Here is a 21374-nt window from a genome sequence, read left to right on the forward strand (position 1 = left end):
AATTTGTGTACCCCCGAAGTACGAGTACCCGAAATTTCACTGCAGTTTGCGTTTGTGACATCGTTTTTCGCATTTACTACATCTGCACAAAGCTAAACTTTATACTTCGTAGCGGTTCATCATTAATATTTCGCAGTTTTGCGTTTTATTTCCTCATCCTATTCTATTCAACAAGTTCCTTACTTTTTCAGTAAGTTACCGCCCTATAGCCAAGGCTAAGGCAGAAATACATGAAAATACACCGTCAGCTCAGTCATTCCAGCCGAGGACTGCAGTATCGTGCTTATTAGCGCTCATCAGCCCGGCGTAAGAAGTGACTGAGCTGGAGGTGGAAAACCTCTTAAGGAAGCCAAGAGTGCCAAACAAACTGGTAGCTAATATAAGAATCATCACTGACCAGACGAGTGACCAAAAGCCGTGGTTCTGTATTAGCTACCAGTTTGTTTGGCAATCTTGGCTTCCTTAAGAGTTTTTCCACCTCTAGCTCAGTCACTTCCTATGCCGGGCTAATGAGTGCTAATAAGCACGAAACTGCAGTCCTCGGCTGGAATGACTGAGTTGGCGGTGTATTTCATGTAAGATCCTTACTTGCATATTCTGTTGACGTGTCCCTCGGGATGACAGGGCTTGATCTGTAAGGTGCACGCGATGGCTTTCCAGACATCAGGATGGCACTTGGTGATTGGTAGAACAGGAATCTCCATCATAGGCAGGGGAATTACGCCCCCCTCTGCCCACAGTTCCAAGTCCTGCTGAGCTGCTCGGTCCGAAGACGGGTCACAACTGCGGAACAACTCCGTCGGACGAAAGTTGAAATCCTTGCAGTAGCTTAGACCCTCGCAACCCAGCTCACAGGGCTCATCCACTGTATCACAAGAGAGAAAAATAGTCTAATTAGGAAGAATTAACATAGACTATAATTGAATCGCCAGGTTTAAGAAAAGAATAAAGACCAAAAAATGTCAAAATTACTTTTTTAACTCTAAATTGTCTCCAAGCATTCCTCTACAGGTAAAAGGTAAAACAAATGAACAAAAACCCAGGTCCAAAATGCAGATATAGCAAAACTTTGGTGGTCATTTAATGAAATCTCTATTACTTGCACAAATTAGTTCGATTTTTTAAACATTTGATTTTTGGACTAATTCCCTTCTTGAAACTGACGATTCAACTTTGACACTCGTGAAATGAATATAAATAGACAAAAGAGTGAGTGATTCTATTTGCTAATTGAGGGGCGTTAAACCAGTTTAGGAAAGAAAGTTGCTTGCCCATGAAGGAAGGATGTCCACGATTGTGTGGCATACGTAGAGGCAAGGCACTTACTTAGTATGCAGTCCTCGACATAAATACAGTTGTAGTCAGTTGTGACTCTGAATAGGAATACGTAGAGTTCGAAGGCTGTCTGCAGAACAGCGTCGATGTACGTCAACTCTCCGTAGGTTTTGGATCTCCTTACTGTCGTGATACTAATATGCAGTACTTTACCACTAAGCCAAAATAACCTCAAGAAACTCGGGAGCAACGTTGGATTATATATGCATTGAACGTAAGCCACAAACATGCACACTTAGTTTGTTTCTTTGTTACTGTTCAACTAGCGATAAGTGTAATTCAGAACACGTTTGTTTGAAATACTGACATTTGACGGAACTTGCGTTCTTGGAAATGTATGTTTATGCATTCTAAAATATTTATTCACATAGTCGGAAATACATATTTAAGCAGTATATTATTACTTTTACCTTAACAAATGAACTAGACATTTTTATTACGCATTTAACAGAGAAAAATTAGAATATCGGACTTATGCGTAAACACGTTATATCGAAATGTGTACTAACAGATGCCAACAGAAAAAAAACGTAAATTCGGAAAATGGAATTGTTCGGTGGAATTCCACTAAACAAAACGAAAGTCCCTCTAAGCTTTTAATTTAAATAAACTTCAACTATGATGATTTTTATCAACACAATATTGATAATACATTCGAACTCGCTTATAACGAGCGCAAAAGAACCGCGATATTTGCTCATTATAACCGAGTGCTCGTAAAAAACAAGTTCGTGAAAAAGAATCATAAAATATTATCCTTAATGTTTAATTGCAAAAACGCAGCGACGTATGCTAATTGATCAAAGTTTATTTTCAATCGCTCACGCAGAATGGTGCGCTGGGACAATTTTTACTTCCTTTTACAAAAAGGGTATTTGTGCAAAAGGTACAAAGTATTGTATTCGCGAAACAAATTTCACTCAAAAAGCGACCTTAATTTCCATTTTACTCACCCCCTAATGAATATTGAGTTTTTTTTTCCACTCGACCACACGTGGCTAAGTGCCTAAGAAGTATAGACTCGCGAAATATCCATAATGACGATTCCCGAGTTAATTACAACAAATTTTCTCGTGACGTCTGTATGTACATATGTATGCATGTGCGTATGTGCGTATGTATGTCGCATAACCCAAGAATGGAATGTCCTAGAAAGTTGAAATTTTGGTACGTAGACTCCTAGTGGGGTCTAGTTGTGCACCTCTTCTTTTGGTTGCATTCGGTGTTCCTAAAGGGGTTTTTGCTCCTTTTTGGAGGGAAATCATTGTTAATTTTGATGTAAGCTCAAGTGATGCTATAATTTGGCGGACGCTTAGCGATATATCGCCTGTTTTTTGGTCGCCAAGTTTTGTCGACAAGTTGGCGACAAATTTGTCGATTTTTTTTAAAAATCTGTTTCAATTTGGCCACTGTTGCTGATATTTAGAGAGTAGACTATTGAATCACATTAAAATTGCCAGTAATGGGGGAATGACATTTAATCGGAGTAAAAAGAAGTCATGTGATGCACACATCAGCTCGTTTCTTCTTCTTTTTAATCACTGTACTGTACAGTACTAAAGAAGTTGATTATTTTGCTTTGAACTGTCTGAATGTCTCTTGTGTGATTGTTTTTGAGGAAGACACATATACACACACATATGATTTTTAAATGTTCTCAGGATTTATAATAAATCAAAATTTGGTTGACTTTGGAACATTGAAGAAAATTTACCAAAAAAGGGGTAAGCTGAGTTGGAAGTCAATAAAAATTTTATGAATCACAAAAATATTGCTCGCTTTAAACGGGGTTTGCTCGTTAAAATAAGGTTATGCTACCAGAGACTTAACATTATACCGAACAAGTATTTCTGATTTCCTCGCTGAATCCGGGTTCTCGTTTAATCAGAGCTCGTTATAAACTAGTAAGAATCTGTGTGATCTATGAAATATGCATTTGGCACATTTGGTTTTTAAATAATGAATTGAGTCATACCTTCTATCAAGCATCGAATCATTTCGGACTCTGTCATTTGATACTGGCATAAGCGATCGAAATCACTCCAACTACTCGTCCACTGATTGCTGAATGTCTAAAAAAATAAACGGAACAATAAAGTATGGTTACGGTTTCTAAGCGAAAGTTACTTAATATTTTAAATGTGCTACACGAAAAAGCTTGTTATTTATATTTACATCGATACATAGCCGCTGGCAGTGAATGGTAGCAGCTCGGAAACAACACTGTAGTTTGGCGCTGTCCATGCCAACTTTTTCTGATTGAGTCAAAGAACCTCCTGGTTCGTTGGCGACAGAGTTGATTAGGAAACATTGCCAAAGTCGATCCTATGAAAGATAAGAAGTGAAATTAAATTCCCGTGCATGAAGATTCAAACTGTATATTTTGTCATGTGAAATGGTTGAAAAAATATATGAGGCGGTAAGAAACAAAGGGATGTAAGTGGACATTATTACGCTTTGATTTAAACGTGTTTAAAGATAAGGTCCTTTCAATGAATCTTTTTTCTAAATCATGCTATACAGCAGCACCCACCGGGGTAACTAGTAATATTTCTTACCCCAAAGTAGAGGAGAGGTTCACCTATCACTTGTACTGGTTATCTCTAAATTTTTAACTTTGTTACTTACATCCCTTTGCTTCTCACTGCCTCTCATAAGATTGATTCTGGGTTTTGCTACTAAGCTGAGCCTTTCGATTTTTTTGGTGATTTTTTTTTTCTCTCTGAGATCAACATTAACATAGATTCAATTTTATACGAAACTGTTCAGAGATGAACTCTAGTGCAGTATGATCAGAATTTAATGTTCATACTTTAATACTCATCTAGGTTTTAGTCTCATTGAAAAGAACCGTTTCGTAAGAAGTTAATTCACAGCAACATTCCATCGGTAAACTTCAGATATAAATTTATAAAAATGCAATTTATGTGTATGGATAGACAATCCATTTTTTGAGATGTTCCTCGTATAGATACTGTAAAGAGTCATGCATGACAAAATGTAATTTAAACATATCAAATGTTCTTCCAAAAAATAACGCATTTTGGGTTATAAAGGATCATTTCATTCGTTCCAGTATTATGATTTATGTATAAATCTTGTGTATTCTGGTGTTAAATATAATCAGTAATTAACCTCTACCTATTGTACTGGAAATAAATTTTTGTTTGGTGTTAAAGCCAAAATTCTTACATTAGAAAAACCTAAATTTTTCGAAAATGATCACGGCGTTATCTGATGTTAGACCAAGGCTACTGATTCAAATAAGCGATGATGGGGTATATTTTTCATTGAAGTACATTTATTTTTGTAAGAAATATTTAGGTTACAATTTTAGTATTTCGATGCAGTCAATTAATAATCAATTTGATTTAGTCAGAGCTCTAGGGAAAGCATTTGAAATTAAAGAAAGTCTTTTGAACTACACGGCTATTTATTTCTTTTTGCATTTTTCACGTAGATATTGACTTTTGCATTAACTTATAGCTGTTGCAAACCTAACCTGGCTGCATTGTGAAGGTTACACAGATCCCAATCACACCTTAAACTCACTACAGATTTAAACAAAAACAAAATGATACAAAAATGCATTTATATTTATTTTCGTTCTGAAAAAAAAAATTTTCATTAACTACTACGTTGTTTTTGAATTAATGTTTATGTAAAACAAATTGGCAAATATATAAACAAGAACATGTGCTAAGGACAAATTATTCTTACGAAGCCATAATTTTGTTAAGCGTTTTTTCCCTTATGGAACACTGGACTTTTCATCAAATGTAAGCTCAAATGTTTTCTCACTTTTTACACGAATCATGTTATTTTTCTCACAACTTACATAAGAAAATCATTCCCAATATTATATACTAAAAGTTTCCAATCTAAGCTCTATTAAACATCAACTGGCTAAACCTACCCCCCCCCCCCCCCAAAAAAAAAATGATTCATTGACAAACTATCAAATAAAATTACATAAATATTTTAAATTTGCATTTTTGTGTTCAATGTTATACATAAGATTAGAGTAAAAGAAAAATATGCACTTGTATTGAGCACATTTATTCAATTGAAATAGTGTTACAGGTACGTAAAGTTTAAATCTATAGTAATCAAAAATTAAAACTACACTTACCAATCCTAAAGTAGCATGAAAATATAAATTATGGTACTTGAGAATTATTAGTTGCTAAATAGTTTTTCAAAAAACATTACCAAAAATTAAAATTTTATGGAACATTTTAGAAAATAGAAAATAAACAGCAAGGAGTTAACATGTTTCATTATTTTCTGTGGTCATACCCTTTTGTTGAAAAGAAAAGACACTGCAACTTATATTAGATATTATTTATGTTTCAAATCATCTATTATTTTGAATTCGAGTAAGTAAATTTAACAATTTCATTTTAATATAGTGCCATTCACTCACTTGAGGTAAGGGTGGCCCGCATCCTCCTCGTTGAAGACCATCGACTATTTCCTGGTTGGTAGCTTCTGACATCAATGTTTCCTTACAAGCTGTTCGACACTGGATACTTGGAGATTTCTCGCAGCATCGCATATCTACTAGCGGAAAAAGCAAGAAATTAGTCAGTGTAATGAATGATAAAGCTAAATTAATCTTACGAGCCATAAAATCATAAGCGAATACTGTGTTACATGCGTACAAGTAAGCAGACAGAAAAATAGATTCAGAAAAGAATTGTTAGATTTCTCAAAAAACATAAAGGCGTATTTATTGTTGCAATAAGTTTGAGTAAATAGAAAGGGGGGGGGGAGGCATACAGATAATCCAGTCTACTAAGAGATCAATGTTGAATGTAATTTTTTCAACTGATTTAAAAGTCAACTCTGTTTTGCTTTGCACCAGCACCAATCTGTATTAAATTACTGATAAAACGCTGTAGTGTGCCTAACAAAAGATTTTTAGCGATGTAGGCGATGGCGTATTTGATCAGTTACAAATGAACTAAATAGTAAGTAAGTCAAAGATAAATACATTTATTCATCTATTTTATTAATTTATTTATTTTAAATGGTATAATTATTACCATTTCGATAACGTAGATTTAGAAAAAAAATAATTGCTTGATTGATCAGGCAGTAATTATAAAAGGAGAATCGATATAAAATAAAACGAACAATTGTTTAATACACAATTCTACCAAATTTTATACTTTATAGTCATTTGTTTGTAAAGAAGCATACAAATATCTAGTAGAATAGTGCTTGGAATTCAATTAAATGTCAAAGTTACAACAGCATATGTCGTGGCAAAATTACATAATAACAAGGAATTAGTAAAAAGAAGAACACTAAAAAAATTTGTGGTACGTTTCACCAAATGCTACAAACGGTCATGCAAATTTTTTAACTATATTTTGGTGCAACATAAGAAAGCTCCAATGCTTGAGGTTGTTGCACCAAAATATGGTAAACTTCATGCACTTTTGGAGCCAGCAAATTCGCACCATCTTTTGGTGCAACATACCATATTTTTTAGAGTGCAATTCAAGCAGTAAGAAACCATTTGAAAGGAAACCTTTTCATATTTTTCCATGGTGTTGTGATGCAAAGTAATAATCAATACTCACTTTTATAAGGATTATCAGCCGGAGTGACGTGTATGTACACTTGTACACATTGTTGAATACCGGAATTTTTCTCGGTACAGTGTTTGTGGATGGCGTCTCTCACTTCTTTTGGTGGGGTGTGAGAGCTGGCGAAAACCCTCTTACAAGCTTCAGCACACTGTGTGGACGTCGCGTTCTTGCAGCACCTCTCGCCAGCTTTTGAATGAGGTGAGAAAATAGATAAATAAATAAAAAATAAGCAAAAGAGATTAATAAATAAAAATAAACAAATAAGTTAATAAAACTAAACAAATAATTAAATAAAACTAAACAAATATAAAAATAAAAACAGCTAAATAAATAAGATATTTTTAGGGTAAACGGTATCTGATATTAGCCATGACGTTCACAAAAGATCACATCACACGGGCGGTAGTCCCAGGAGGTCACTGTGACTTCCCGAAAATTCCCTCATTCGGCTGAATTTCTTTTCTTAATAATAATTATCATTATTCTTGATTTTTTATATCATTCGGCGAAATTCGAAGTTTTCTTCGGATAATTGAGAATTTTTCCCTCCAAATTTTAAATTCGATCAGCCCCTGAACACGATATTGCAAATTCGTTTTCGTTAGAATCGTAAATAGCATACATGTAATATCACCCACAAGCTCTCTTACATCATGCGTAAAGAAAGATGGAGAGATGCTTTGATTCCTCAATATATAACGTTCAAGGTCATTGGAAGTTACTTTTGGAGAATATATTTACACATTTATGTGCTATCATATAGCTTTAGTGTTATTAACAAAACTCCTATAAATCAAGAGTACTAAATAGCTTATTATTTCTCACTTCGCCTGCCGTCAACTGTAACTGTACAATTGCGAGGTTACTACAGACTGTTACCAAACCTAATTCTAATTTATTCAAAAGACTCCAACTGAAACCAAGTAACCGATTCCTATTGCAAACAAATAGCGTAATTTATAAAACTGAATAAACGTTGGTCCATGTTGGTCTCGTTTTTCCTTCAAACAGATGGTCTTCAGAATGATTAGCGTTGTAAGAACTGACATTTGTGTTTTCCTTCCGTTATTTTATCAATACAAAATTCCTTTATATGTCTTCTACAGGGTTAAACACACAATGCTTTTATGTGATTGTTCTCACCTTCGTACCGCTCGATGCAGGAGAAGAAAGGATTCTCGTCACTCTTCCGACAGGATGAAGCAAGATCGAAAGTAGTCTGTGCCTAAAATGGAAAGATATGAGAAGTTATTATCGTCTGAGCAAAAGATTTTAGAGACGGAGAAAAACAACAGAAGGCAATAGAAATAGTAACTAAGTATTTTCCCACAAAACATGGGCGGAACAAGCTTTTGGTTTCGCAAGGGGAATCATTACTGAAATATGAGCACACAAGCCAGACGGCCGGGTTTCATAAGTGCATCACAAATCGGCAATTTTGGCTGGGGTCATCCCACGGCAATTTCTTGAAATTGAAGTCCTCTCAAAACACGGTTTTTAAACGCAGGTTTGGAGGAGAGACATGATTCCCATGCAATTCCCCTGGATCCACACTTTCCACCAACCCAATTTTCGGCATTTGATTAGTTGAAGATTTAAGTTTTCATCATGATAGTGACTTAAGAATGTTTTTTATTCACTTTAATATATCACGTTAGCCCCAAGTAGAAACCAATTAGCTGTTTTCGGCATAGTCAGTATATACGTAGTAGGTTTCAAATGTTCGGAAACTATGCACACAAATGATAGCCAAAGCGTGTAAAGTGACATCAGTTGAAATGCATTTATCCCTCCTTCAATGTTTGGATAGTTTTAGCCGAATATTGAATCGCAAAAGCAAACGATGTTTTTATGAGCTAGTCAAAACTCTTCGGGGATAGGAGAATCACAGAATTTCAAGACCAGCGCTAACACATTAGAATTCGTCAGCATTTATGTAAAAAAACATTTATAGACGTTGGAAATTAAGGAAGGTGTACAGTTGGTCCCACGATGGCGAAATTGAAGTTATACGAATGGTACCGCCGTTTTAAAGGCAGACAGGAAGCTTTGTCTGAAGCTGAGCACTCTGGCCGACATGTGGCTTTACTGAGAAAGGAAAATGCTAAGTTAGTGTCTCAAAAGCAAAAAATCTTTTGAAATATTGTTACCAAACACTTGCTAAGGCCACTCACTTAGCAAAGACTAGTTGCCTCTTGCCTGCGTGCTTTGACAAAGAATCGTAACATACATCGAGTGTCCCATCACATTAATCTGCTTCTTTTGAATACAGTTCTCATCATTTGTGTGAGTGCGCGCATGCCTGTGTGTGTGTGAGTAATTGGCTTCAGGGGGGGGGGGGGGTATAAATGCTCTTGTTTGTTTGGTTGCAACCTGTATTGATACCAATGTCTTTCACTGCTTTTAGATCAACTGAAATGTTAATGAAACGAATGGAAATGATATAAAAAAATGATTAATCGAAGTGAATATATCTTAAGCAACATTTGCAGAAAAACTGGAAAAAACTTTCATTTTTCATCGAATTCATTGGTCACAGAATGAAGGTACACTAACGCACACCAATCATCCTTTTCCAGAAACAGTCGGTTTTGAGACAAGCGATAGAGAAAAATAACCTCACAAATTCTGCTTAGTTCAAATAAGGTAATTATGTTATAATGTGGAATATTGCATTACGCGAGACTTACTTGGAGACAGGCCATCTTGCACTTTTCAGATTGTGGTATCCGACAGCACGGTCGTCCAATCCACCCTTTGCCTTTGTCAATTTCTAAAAGAAAAGAAAAAGAATCACACATGAAAGTCAAGCTACCTGCCCCCCCCCCCTCCCCTTCTTGAACAACGAAGGGTTGTTGATTTATTCAACGTTCCGTTCCTTTTTCAAAACCATCCTTTTTCAAAAAAGTATATAGATTTGTGTCTCTGTTTATCTTAAAATCAAGAAAAAAATGTATAATTTTCATTCGTGCTGCCATCTATCACAAGAACTAATAACTATAGAGATGATTGTGTTTAAATTTGGCATTATATATGATGAAAAGTGAAGATTTAAACGTTGAAAGAAAAAGAGATGAGCACCCGCATGTTCAATTAATGGAACAGAAAAAGAATTGGAAATTGTATGCACACAATTGCGTATGTCACATACACACACAAAAAAATTTAAAAAAAAGTCAGTGTCAAAAGTAAATATGATTCATGCGTTAAAAAGAGATTTTGCGTTTTCTTACTTTTGACACTTAGCGTCTCAGTTTTCGCTCTGGTGAATTATTCAATATCTTCAATGAATATAATAATAAAAATTAAAATAAAAAATTTAAAAAAAAATGTTTTCATTCCGTTTCTTTAAATTTCATTCCTGAAACTGAGAAAATAAGTTTTTCTACATAATTTTTTTTTGTACATATTATTTATATATTAATTGATTGCTTCAATTTTGATGTTCTTGTGAAGACGATCAGCATCTCATTCGAAAATTACAATTTACTAAGTTACATCATTACTCTACAGATGGCAGCACTACTTTTTATCGTTTTTGTCAAAAATTCGTACCTAGCCATAGCGGATTCAGGAAGGATCAAAGGGTCAGCTGACCACCTGTGACAAGAATTTTGTTCTTATTATTAACTTTTACGATAACGTTAATTTTTTGGCTCCAGAAAAAAAGAAAAAAAATTAATTTGAATATTTGGCATCTTGAATTCAAATTATGTTTTTCGCAATCACGAGCGTGTGTGTTTGTGTAGGCGCATGTGTGTGGGTGCGTAAGTGTATGTATGCATGTGTGTGAGTGAGTGTTGTGTACGTGCGTGTGCGTGTAGGTGTTCATGTGTGTGTAGGCGTTCGTGTGTGTGTGTGTGTAGGCGTTCGTGTGTGTGTGTGTGTGTAGGCGTTCGTGTGTGTGTGTGTAGGCGTTCGTGTGTGTGTGTGTAGGCATTCGTGTGTGTATGTGTGTGTGTGTGTAGGCGTTCGTGTGTGTGGGACATGGACGCCACCGCCCAGCAAAAGTGGATTTCGAGGGACAGTGCTCAGGACCAGCCGCGCCGCCGCCGGTGGACGGTGGTGCTGCAGGCCTGGTCCAAGCTGAAAAAGGAACCACAACGCCAAAGACAGTCAAATGAAAGCAATAAGCAATCGTGATTGCTCACAAAAAACATGGAATCAATGTCAACCATTTTTCAGCATGGTTCTGTAAGGCATTTCTTCTAAGTGCATCATAATTCAAAAGATAATGACTGGGTTCGTTTACTGGGCTATTGCTATACAGTGCCCGCCGCTTATTAAAATCACATTAGTTCTGAGGACATTTAATTTTATAAAGCGGCTGATTTTATAAACCGGCACTCATGCACTGAAAAAAAATAAAAGGTTTTTAAGTATAAATACTCTAAAAAAGAAATAAATTACGATTAGTTGTATTTTATTTTTAGTCTAGTTGTATTGTATTATTTTAGTTCAGTTGCAAAATACAGTTGACATTTTAACTTACATAAGGTACATTTTTAAAATTTCACAAGGGTCTTAAAATATTGACCTTATTGTTGTTTGAATAAGAGAATTTGAAAGTAAAGATTGAGAAAACCCTAATTTAATTGCAGCATCACACTAACTACATTTAGGAAGCTTGTCATACTTATTCCAAATTCCGAATTAATCTTTCACACTCAAGTCGTCACGACTTGCTTAGCTAACAATTTTAACTCAATTGTAAAAATGAACTGTCAACCCCTGTCGGTAGCTGAATGTGCACGAACTGATTGACTCAGTGGTCTGTGAGCAGGGCTGCATGTCGAAACAGTTCTGCGAAGTGGAAACAGGCAGCACCAACTAAATATATGGATCTAAAAACAATTCTCTTGAGACTGCTTCATTCTTCTTCTTTTTTTTTTCATTTTACTCCCCAAGAAAAAAAATAACGTACAACCTTCACCTTATTTTTTCGTTTTTGTTTATGTGGAATTTGTTATTTTATTAGTGCTGCAATGTTTTAAATCTTTGAAAGAAAAAATAAAATCCTGGTTCTATTCAGAGAAGAATTAATATATGCTCTCCAAAAGTTTGATTTTATAAAACGGCGACGATGATTTTATTAAAGGATAAACATAACATGTTTTGATATAGGAATGATTCTGTTCTTCCAGATTCGATTCTATAAAGAGGCTGATTTTATAATCCAGTGATTTTATTAGTGGCGGGCGCTGTATTGAGAGTTTTGATCATTTTCAAAAGAACAATCATCTCTATTGAGCTTAACGTTTTTTTAGAGCACCCTTCCACCTCAAAACACGTGTGTGTCTGTGTTGTGTGCGCTTTTTAAAACTATTTTGTAGTTGCAATATGTTTAAGCTTAAGTGATTACGGTAACTTGTACGGACTTGTCTTGTTTAAAGAAATATGACCCCCTCCAGAAGGAATTTTTGGCTGCTCTAGTGCTTATTGTGCACGTTTAAGTTACTTAAGTACTTAAGTAAACTTATGTTCAAAAAAAAAACTTGGACAGTTTATCTTTATTTTTCGGCATCATTTATAGTGGTAAGTGTAAAAGTTTATGAAATATAAATTTTTGAAACCGGGACATTATTTTATGCTAACCCTGTACAATATTGATATCAATCTTAACATATGTTGCTTTAATTTAAGAACCTTGTTTTGTGTATAACAAGTTTTCTCTCTAGTATCACAATACATTTTTTTAACTTTCCTATTCAGCTTTTAAAATTTAATATTTTCTCACAAAATATATACTACTGACATACTGCGATTTGCAATAAGATTTAAAACAAACCGTTCTGAGCGTAACTTTCAACCGTTCTCCCCCTAGCTCCCCGCTGTGCACTTGATTAATAAAAATTGCAACTTCGCTCAACATTTCGTCTTTCAACTTTGAGCGCTTTGACCTAAATTATTGGTCGTAATTTCAAAATGTTCTTATTAAATAAATCTAATAATGGGGACTTTCCGAAACATGCGGCCTAGAGGTAAAACAATGAGCTTGATATTTTAAGAAATAGTAACTACAGTAAACTCGCAACTATCCGCGAGTGAATCAAAAATCAGGAACATGTATTTCATGTATTTTCGCAGTAGAAAAGAAATACCAATGGCTGTTGTTTTGTCAAAAAATTGTAAATATAAACTCGGTTGTTTTTCAGTAAGTTACCGCCCTATAGCCAGGGCTAAGGCAGAAATACATGAAATACACCGCCAGCTCTGTCAATTCCAGCCGAGGACGGCAGTTTCGTGCTTATTAGCACTCATCAACTCGGCATAGGAGTGACTACCAGTTTGTTTGACACTCCTGGCTTCCTTAAGAGGTTTTCCACCTCCAGCTCAGTCACTCCTATGTGGGCTGATGAGTGCTACTAAGCACGAAACTGGCGGTGTATTTCAGTTGTTTTTGTTTAATTAATTTATTTATTTTATTTATTTATTTTTATTTATTTATTTATTTATTTATTTAATTTTTTGTACTTTCTTCATTGTTCATGCTTTTGTTCTTGATTGATATTAGGTATTTTTTGTGCAAAAATAAACATTTTCCCTGTACTGTATATATTTTCATTGTTTGAATAAAGTATTTTACATCAACACGAATACAGCTAAATTTTTGAGGAAGAATAATTTTTACTTTCCTTGTCCCTCATTTTAGCATTTTTTTCTGTTTATCCACGATTTTTATTATCCGCGGCACTTGTGCCACTCAACTCCGTGGATAATCGGGAGTTTACTGTATTAGATTTCTTTTGAAGTAAAATACAGTTATTTTTATTCAAAAACATTGTTTTATCTTTTATAAACGTGTTTTTGACATAATTTAGAGCCTAAGCTAAATGACAGAAATATTGAAACATATCATTAATAAACCACATCAATATTAGTTTTAGAAAAATACGTTTGCTTAGTTTGTGAGCTACTTCTCTCCGTTTTTACGGCAACGTAAAAAGCAGATTGAATGCATGTAGTGATTAGCATTGTGCATTCCCTCGTAACCCCAGTTGAATTTAATAAATCGCATTTGAATAATCTTTATCAACACTAATGTGTATTATTACATTGCTACTTCCCTAATATCAGCTATTACTGCGTGAATTCTTTACCATGCTAAAAGACTTTTAAGGTCGTATATGTTTTAGTCGCGAAATCAATACTAGAAATAAATAAATAAATAAAAAATCAGACATGCCAATCTGTCTTCTGCCTTCTGATTCCACCACAGATAAGATGGACAGTAATAATTACTTGTCGCAAAAAAGGTTGTTGACTAGTAGACAGTCTTTTCCAATTGAATTTACTGGTTTGAAATCTTCTTGGTGGTCGGCTGCAAAGAATAACACAGTGCTGAAACTTCCATCTTCTTTTTAATCGAACATTTGGAGAAGTTGAACTCATGAATAAAAGATTGTCATCAGAAGTGCTCATCAAATTTTGATGGAAAATTACCGATAGTAGCAATTTTTAGATGTGAACCGATAAGAAAGAATTTTCCCCAGGTGACGAAAGCGGTCGTTGTCGCTTACTGAACTCTGGTGATTGGCGTTTCTTGTTTTTGTATCCATGTTTGCTGTTTTGAAAGGATTACGATAATAGACTCAATTTACATATTTTATTTTTGTCACTGTTCTTGCGTCTTTTCTTCTTGTTCGTGTCGAAGATTTCTAAAAATCTTTCCTTTTCACGCATTCAAAAAGTACTGCTGATTCACAAGTTCAAATGTAACCCGTTGAGGGCCATACGCTTTGCGGTAGGGTAGGGGAATTAGTGATGTTTTGAAAAAACCATTGTTGCAGTTTATTTTTAAACAATAACTTTTGAACAATGTTCCGTGGTGCTTAGAGGGTTAATGCAGTGGCGGAAGCACAGGATTTGAGGTCTGTCGCTATGCATTATTGCGGGGGGAGGGGGGGCCTTTGACTATTACAGGACTATGTAAAACATTTATAATATGCATTTTTGTTTTCCTTTTGGGGTCGCTTTGACCATGGGCAAGGCCTGATTACCGAATAGGCCAACTGGGCCGTTATCCAGGATCCTCATTTTTTAGGGGCCCCCGAATGGATGAAATTGTTTAACCAATCACAAAAACTGAATAGTTTGGCTACAGAGGGGCCCCAATGTCTTAATCCGGACCTGGCCTTGAAAGCCCGTCGCAATTGCGACAATATGAATTCACCGCTGGATAAATGACAAAAGTTTACATGAGTCGAAAAGAGTTCTTTACTCCGTTTAAATATGCCATAAGACATATCAACTGCACGTCAGACATTAGCCATTTGCATTATTAGCTGCATAAAACATAATCATCAATAAAAATGGAAAATAAAGATTACTTAATACACCAATAAAATAAACTTTATCACTCTATTAAGCGGAATGGAGATCAAGACTATTACTACATTAATGTGCAGCAAAAACAATGTTTTATGTACTTAAGAGCAAGAGCCAGCAGCAAAAATGGGCGGAGTTATTACGCCGCTTCTGTCTTACATAGGGTGTTTTGACTATTTAAAGTGGTTACATTATCTAATGTCTCATCTAATGTTCTAAATACCTTTGATGGGCTATTTATTTCGTATACAAACTCACTCCTGATCTTAATATAAATGAGACACTTGCCACAAGTTATTCGTACGTAAACCGTCACTAGGAGGGCTGACAACTCAGGGGTGCCCACAAGGGGGGATTATGGCGCAAGTTGCACCATCAAAATGGGGGGGGGGGGTTCAGAATTTTTTTACTGTTTTTGGAAGAAGAAAATATCTCCTTCTGAAATTTAGTAACCGTGGTTTTTTTTTTTCAAATCAGATAACCTCAAACACAGGATGGAGTTAATGTACGTTGCAAAAAAGGTTCAAACGAATTGATTTGTTTTAAATTTATTATGAATTTTCTGGAAGTAGCACAATTCTGTATGATTAATACGTGTGACAGTGATCAGAGGACAGAGGGAGTCGAAAATAGCTAAAATACAAGTTTTTCTTTTTTGTATTGTTTATTGTTTTTCTCTTCATTTATTATTAGCAAGAATTTCTACCACTATTCTCTAGCCGTTCATAATTTCATTTTCACCGAGAAAAAAAGTTCAGAACTAGTTTTAAAGTTTGCGAATAACGTATTTTTAGTCCTTAACTCGACCATTAATAATATTTTCTCCATAATTTAGCTTATGTTTGTAAAGAATTTTTCATTTTACACAACTCCCATCTTAATTCTCATTTTAAATTGACTGTTCTTTCAATTAATCATTAGATGATTTTTAATAAACTTTCAATAATGCTGGAGTACGCTGATATATGTAGTCTCGTTCTTCTGGTAATTTAAATGTTTTTCTTAAATCATTTTTACTTTCTTCTATATCCGATATATCGTCTCCTCAGAGCAAAAGTAAGATATCTGAGTCAGAGAACAACAGTATGATATCTTACTGTTGCTTTGAGGCAAAGACAGACTGAAAAAAGTATTAGATTCATAAAAATTCTTGAATTTTGAACTTCGACGTGTACTAAACAGCTGAATCTATTTGGACTATTTCTGTCCAAATATTCTATCCCACCTGTCTCTGTGTATTTTTATGTGACCCGTCTTTTGTGGCTATGCGACTTCAACTTCGAAAAACTTACAGGAGAGCGCCGCTACCATAACCCCTGAAAAACGCCTTATCCCTTAGCAAGTATAGTTTAGAGTCATCAAAAACTGCATTTTCAGAGCAGCGATTTTGAAAATGTCGCGGGAGAGCCCATGTAGATAATCAACGTTTATGTTGGGGAGAAGAGGGTGGATCCACGGAACCCTCTCCCTAACATAATGGATGACAGTATACAATTTAATTTTTGCAGTGTCCAAAAAAATTCCGAAATAGCGTCCCCCTTTCTCCACTTTCGTCAACATCATTAAAGATTGTCTTAAACTTGATTTTCAGGGATTTAATTTAGAGAAATTGCAGGGGGAAAACTTCCAAACTCCCCTCCCTCACGTTATCGAAGTCGGCTACTATTGCGATTTTGGAGCTTAAATTTCGGAAAACTGCCTATCCCCTAAGATTAGATAAGATAGCCTATAGTCGCGTTTTTACTCCAATTTAGACACAAATTTTGAAATTTTTCTGACGACGAACCTTCGAATCTCTTCTCTCCCTGAGCATATATCGTCACCTCAGAGCAACAGTAAGACATCTAATTACAGGAATAACAGTCAGATACCCTTTGTTGCTCTGAGGTGACAATATGATCAAAAACTGCGTTTTAGAACTACATTTTTGAGAATTCGGAGGAGACTTCCTGAACCTCCCCCCCCCCCCGTTCCCTAATGTGATTGGAGATAATAATGTACAATTACGTCTTTAGAGCTTCAATTTCGAAAAATTGCCAGGGAGAGTCACCGAACACCTCTTTTTTCATATTTATTTCCAAAACAGCGTTTTTGAACCTACAAGTTTGAAAAAATTTCTGGAGGAGCTTCCCTCCTTCCTTCCCTCACTTTCACCAACATCATTAAAGACCGCCTTAAACTTGGTTTTCAGGACTTCATCTTTAAAAAAATTTCGGAGGAGAATTCTCCCGTAAACTTTTCCCTCTGTAGTCATTAAAGTTCGGCAATAATTGCGATTTTGGAGCTACAATTCGATAGCTGCCTATCACCGAACGCCACCAAAGATAGTTCATAATCACATGTTTTAGAATTCAGTTTCGAAAATTTTTCAAGGATGAGCCTTCGAATCCCCTCTTCCCCTAACATCAACAAAGAAGGACTAAAACTTCGTTTTTAGAACTGCAATCTTGAAAAGTTTTCGGAGGAGAGCTCTCGAGCCCGCCCTCTTCTCCCGAACATAAACATGGATTATCTATGATTGCGTTTTAAGAATTTCAATTTTGAAAAACTGCCAGGGGAGATCCGCCGCCCCTCGTTTCTCTCTAGCATAATCAAACATCACCTTAAATTGCATTTTTAAAGCTACAATTTCAAAATTTTTGGGGGAGAAGCCCTCGGATCTCCCCCCCCCCCCCACCTCCTTCTAGTGAGTCAATATTATATTTACGACGAAGATCATATTGCTTTGATCTAGTAATGAGTCCCTCTTGAAACAGAAGTTGAGATCCACTCTATTTATTCACACGTTTGAAAACATAAGATGTCGCATAATTAAGGGGTCTACTAACTTTTCGCGCAAGATCCACATGCACATATAGTATAGGGAGGTGAGCCGGGCCCAAAATTCAACACATTTTCAGATCAGGTGGCGTAGTTCTAATTAGTGCTGCCCCCGCACGCGTTAAACCCAGGGATGATAATGGACTGAAGTAACATTTTCTAAAGACTGTGAATTTTTCGGAAACTTTAAGGAAGGTCGCTTTTCCCCTGGAAAAAGCTCTTCAAATATGCATACAAAAATCATTGGAAAAAAAAAGTTTTTTTTAGAATTGTGTTGTCAGCCCAAAATTTTCAGAAACAGCAACCAAAATTTTTGGAAATTTCGGATCACAAACACCTCTTGGTTTAACATTCGTTTAGCGCTTAGAGGAAGGTTTTGTGATTTTCCGGATTACGGTTTTCTTAAATAATGCTCAAAAGTAAATAGTATCATTTTTCCCCCAGTTAGTAAGCTTTTCGTGGGCCAAACAATATCTCTTCGCGGGCTGTAGGTTGGAGAAATTAGGTTTTTTGATCTAGCGACAAACCCAAGAATTTTAATGTTATCATTATTTTAGTTGGAATTTATTCAGTTCATAGTGTGATATAAATACATTTCACTTCATCTTATGCAAATATCTTGTTTTTACTTCCTTTTACAAAAAAAAAAGGAAGTATTGTATTCGCAAAATAATTTTCCATAAAAAATCGACCCTAATTTCCATTTTGCTCAACCCGGAATGAATGCTGAGTTTTTTTTCAACCCAACCACACACGTGGATAAGTGCTTAAGATCGTATAGACACCCGAAATATCCATTTTGACAATCCCCGAGTTAATTACAGCGCGTTTTTTCGTGATGTCCGAATGTAAGTATGTATGTATTCATACGCACATGCGTATTTGAGTATGTATGTCACATAACCCAAGAACAGTACGTCCTAGAAAGTTTAAATTTGGTAAGTAGACTCCTAGTGGGCTCTAGTTGTGCACCTTTCCTTCTAGTTGCATTCGGGTGTTTCTAAAGGGGTCTTTTGCACCTTTTTTGGGGAAAATCATTGTTAATTTCAATGCAAACTCAAGTATGTAGTGTTATAATTTGGCGAACACTGGGCGATATATCGCCAATATTTTGGTCGCCAAGTTTTGTCGCCAACTTGGCGACAAATTTTGCGATTTTTTTAAAAAAATCTGGTTTCAATTTTGCCACTGTTGGGGATATTTAGAGAGTTTTCTATTGAATCACATTAAAATTGCCAATAATGGGGAAATAACATGAAATTGGTGTAAAAGGAAATCATGTGATGCACACATCAGCTCGTTTTTTTTTTTTTTTTTTTTTTTTTGAACTAGAAATTATAAACTCTAAAAAGTGTTACGTTTAACCCAATTCGAAAGCGAGAATTCTTTTTTTTTTTGGGGGGGGGGGGGGATTTGTTGCATGGGGGGACGGGCATCCTTGTCGACAACTATTTTCGTCAACTCAGGATCAGCAAATCAACAACGACAATATGGCATTCAAGTTATTGCGAATCTAATCTAATTGCCCGTGTTGAGTCAATTATTGTTGGAATCAGTGGTTGGAAGTAGTGCGCTGCAAGTAGCGACGCAACTCTTGTAGCTAAATTTTTTAGTAGTTTGTAGTGCAGCACACTACTTTTTTTAAAAAGTAGTGTAGTGAGTAGTTCGATACAAAAAAAAGTAGTTTGCAGCGATTTCTGGAAACTCCTTTAAATAAACTTTTTAAAAAATTTAAGGTTTAAACGAATTTGTCTGGCGTAAATTTTACACAAGTACATCAGCGGATGCAATGAGAAATAAGAATCAAAAAATACGAACTGACCTTAGGCATATCATTTTGACGTCATACGTTCTATCTGTTTGATGCCATTTGTTTGTTTACCATCATAATTTTTACATTTCACCAATATTTGTATTGAATAGAGCTTGACTTAAAAAGAAGAGCACACTATATAAAAAAAAAAACTCATTGTCACTGATTATTCCCGCGGAACGTTTCGGGAATTCACGTGTTTTCATCAATTTTCCCGTAAAATCAAGTGTATTTGCAAAAAATGTTTCCTGAACTGCTTCAAGTTGCACGAATGCAGACTTTTCACTGTTGTCAAAAAAATTTTGCTACCGGGTTAAAGATTGACTGGACGTGTTTATATGGTGCATCGGCTTTAGTTTTGTTACGTCCTGTCCAATTTGACTAAGTAAGCTCACAGTGAGAGCGAATAAGTCTCCGGATAGCTGCAGAATTGCAGACAATGAAGATAATTGATTCTTAATTGCAATTCTGCCTTAGCTTTGACCATTCATGCTTTTTGAGCTTTGTTCATGACTCAGGAAGGTTCTAATTAATAACATTAACCGTATCGAATTTCACTTGAATGTTCCAGATTGGCTTAAATTGGGGACATTTCCAAATTCTTCAGAAAAATTCAAGGATAATTTCAGGGAGGTTACTGACTTATAGTGGAAAACGTTCCGGGTTTTTGGAAGATGTGTTACTGGCAGAAATTGGGCACTAGCAATTTTTAAAACTAGCCGTATTGACCGGCATTGCACGGTCAACTTAAAAAATAAACGTTTCGTCAAGTGACACATGTTCAACATTCAGGTTTAATAAAAGGGAAAAAGTTGCGCTAAAAGTCCTTTTCAACGTGTAGAAAGAAAACAGTGATTTCGTGACTCAAAATTGAAATTTAGACTTCTTTGGACCTTTTTAAATTCTAAAAATAAGTCGTTGTTATTAATAGGCGTAAACATTCCGTTTCAGGGATGTTCTATCTAAACACCCTAAGTTGGGGTCCCTACCCCACTGGGGGGGAAAAACAACCCTATGTGAATTCCTGATCATCAAAGGACCTCTGTGACAAGTTTGGCAAAGATCCAACGCTGACTGTGGATTTGCGAAAAAAATCCTCCTCGTTGGGATGTTTTCCCTTCCCTCACACCGGGGGGGGGAGAGAAAAGCTGACCCCCCCCCCCCCCCGTGGACAATTCCTGATTATCAAAGCTCCTCGGCACCAAATTTGTCAAAGCTCAGACGAAAAATGTGGATTTGTACAAGGAACATACACGCACACACAAATAAACTACCATTTCATTATGAACACAATTTTACTTATTACTTTGCAGCGCTACCTATGTCCGGTCACCTAAATTTGCTGAAAAAAAAAAAAAAAAAAAAAAAAAAAAAAAAAATCCTCAATCGCTCTTCTGTTAGAAAATTTTGAAAACAAGTCAATCCATTTTTGAGTTCCGACACAAAATATATCACTTTTATTTTATTGCATATCAGAA

General features: G+C 35.6%; 1 protein-coding gene across 2 annotated transcripts in view; it reads right to left on the bottom strand.

Moving 5' to 3' along the window:
• The window catches only part of LOC129234089 (reversion-inducing cysteine-rich protein with Kazal motifs-like), a 136466-nt gene that overhangs the window by 33012 nt on the left and 82080 nt on the right, over positions 1-21374 (bottom strand). The window contains exons 5-11 of one of the 2 annotated variants that reach the window (XM_054867988.1): positions 9626-9708; positions 8079-8160; positions 6927-7121; positions 5762-5895; positions 3511-3660; positions 3311-3407; positions 589-865 (exon numbers count right to left, since the gene is read on the bottom strand). In XM_054867988.1, coding sequence (XP_054723963.1) covers positions 589-865; positions 3311-3407; positions 3511-3660; positions 5762-5895; positions 6927-7121; positions 8079-8160; positions 9626-9708 — 1018 coding nt within the window. Of the gene's footprint in view, positions 1-588; positions 866-3310; positions 3408-3510; positions 3661-5761; positions 5899-6926; positions 7122-8078; positions 8161-9625; positions 9709-21374 lie in introns of both variants that reach the window. The other variant, XM_054867982.1, reaches the window with a different exon arrangement.

The sequence above is a fragment of the Uloborus diversus genome, chromosome 1 (genome assembly GCF_026930045.1).
Source record: "Uloborus diversus isolate 005 chromosome 1, Udiv.v.3.1, whole genome shotgun sequence".
Classification (NCBI taxonomy): Eukaryota; Metazoa; Arthropoda; class Arachnida; order Araneae; family Uloboridae; genus Uloborus; species Uloborus diversus.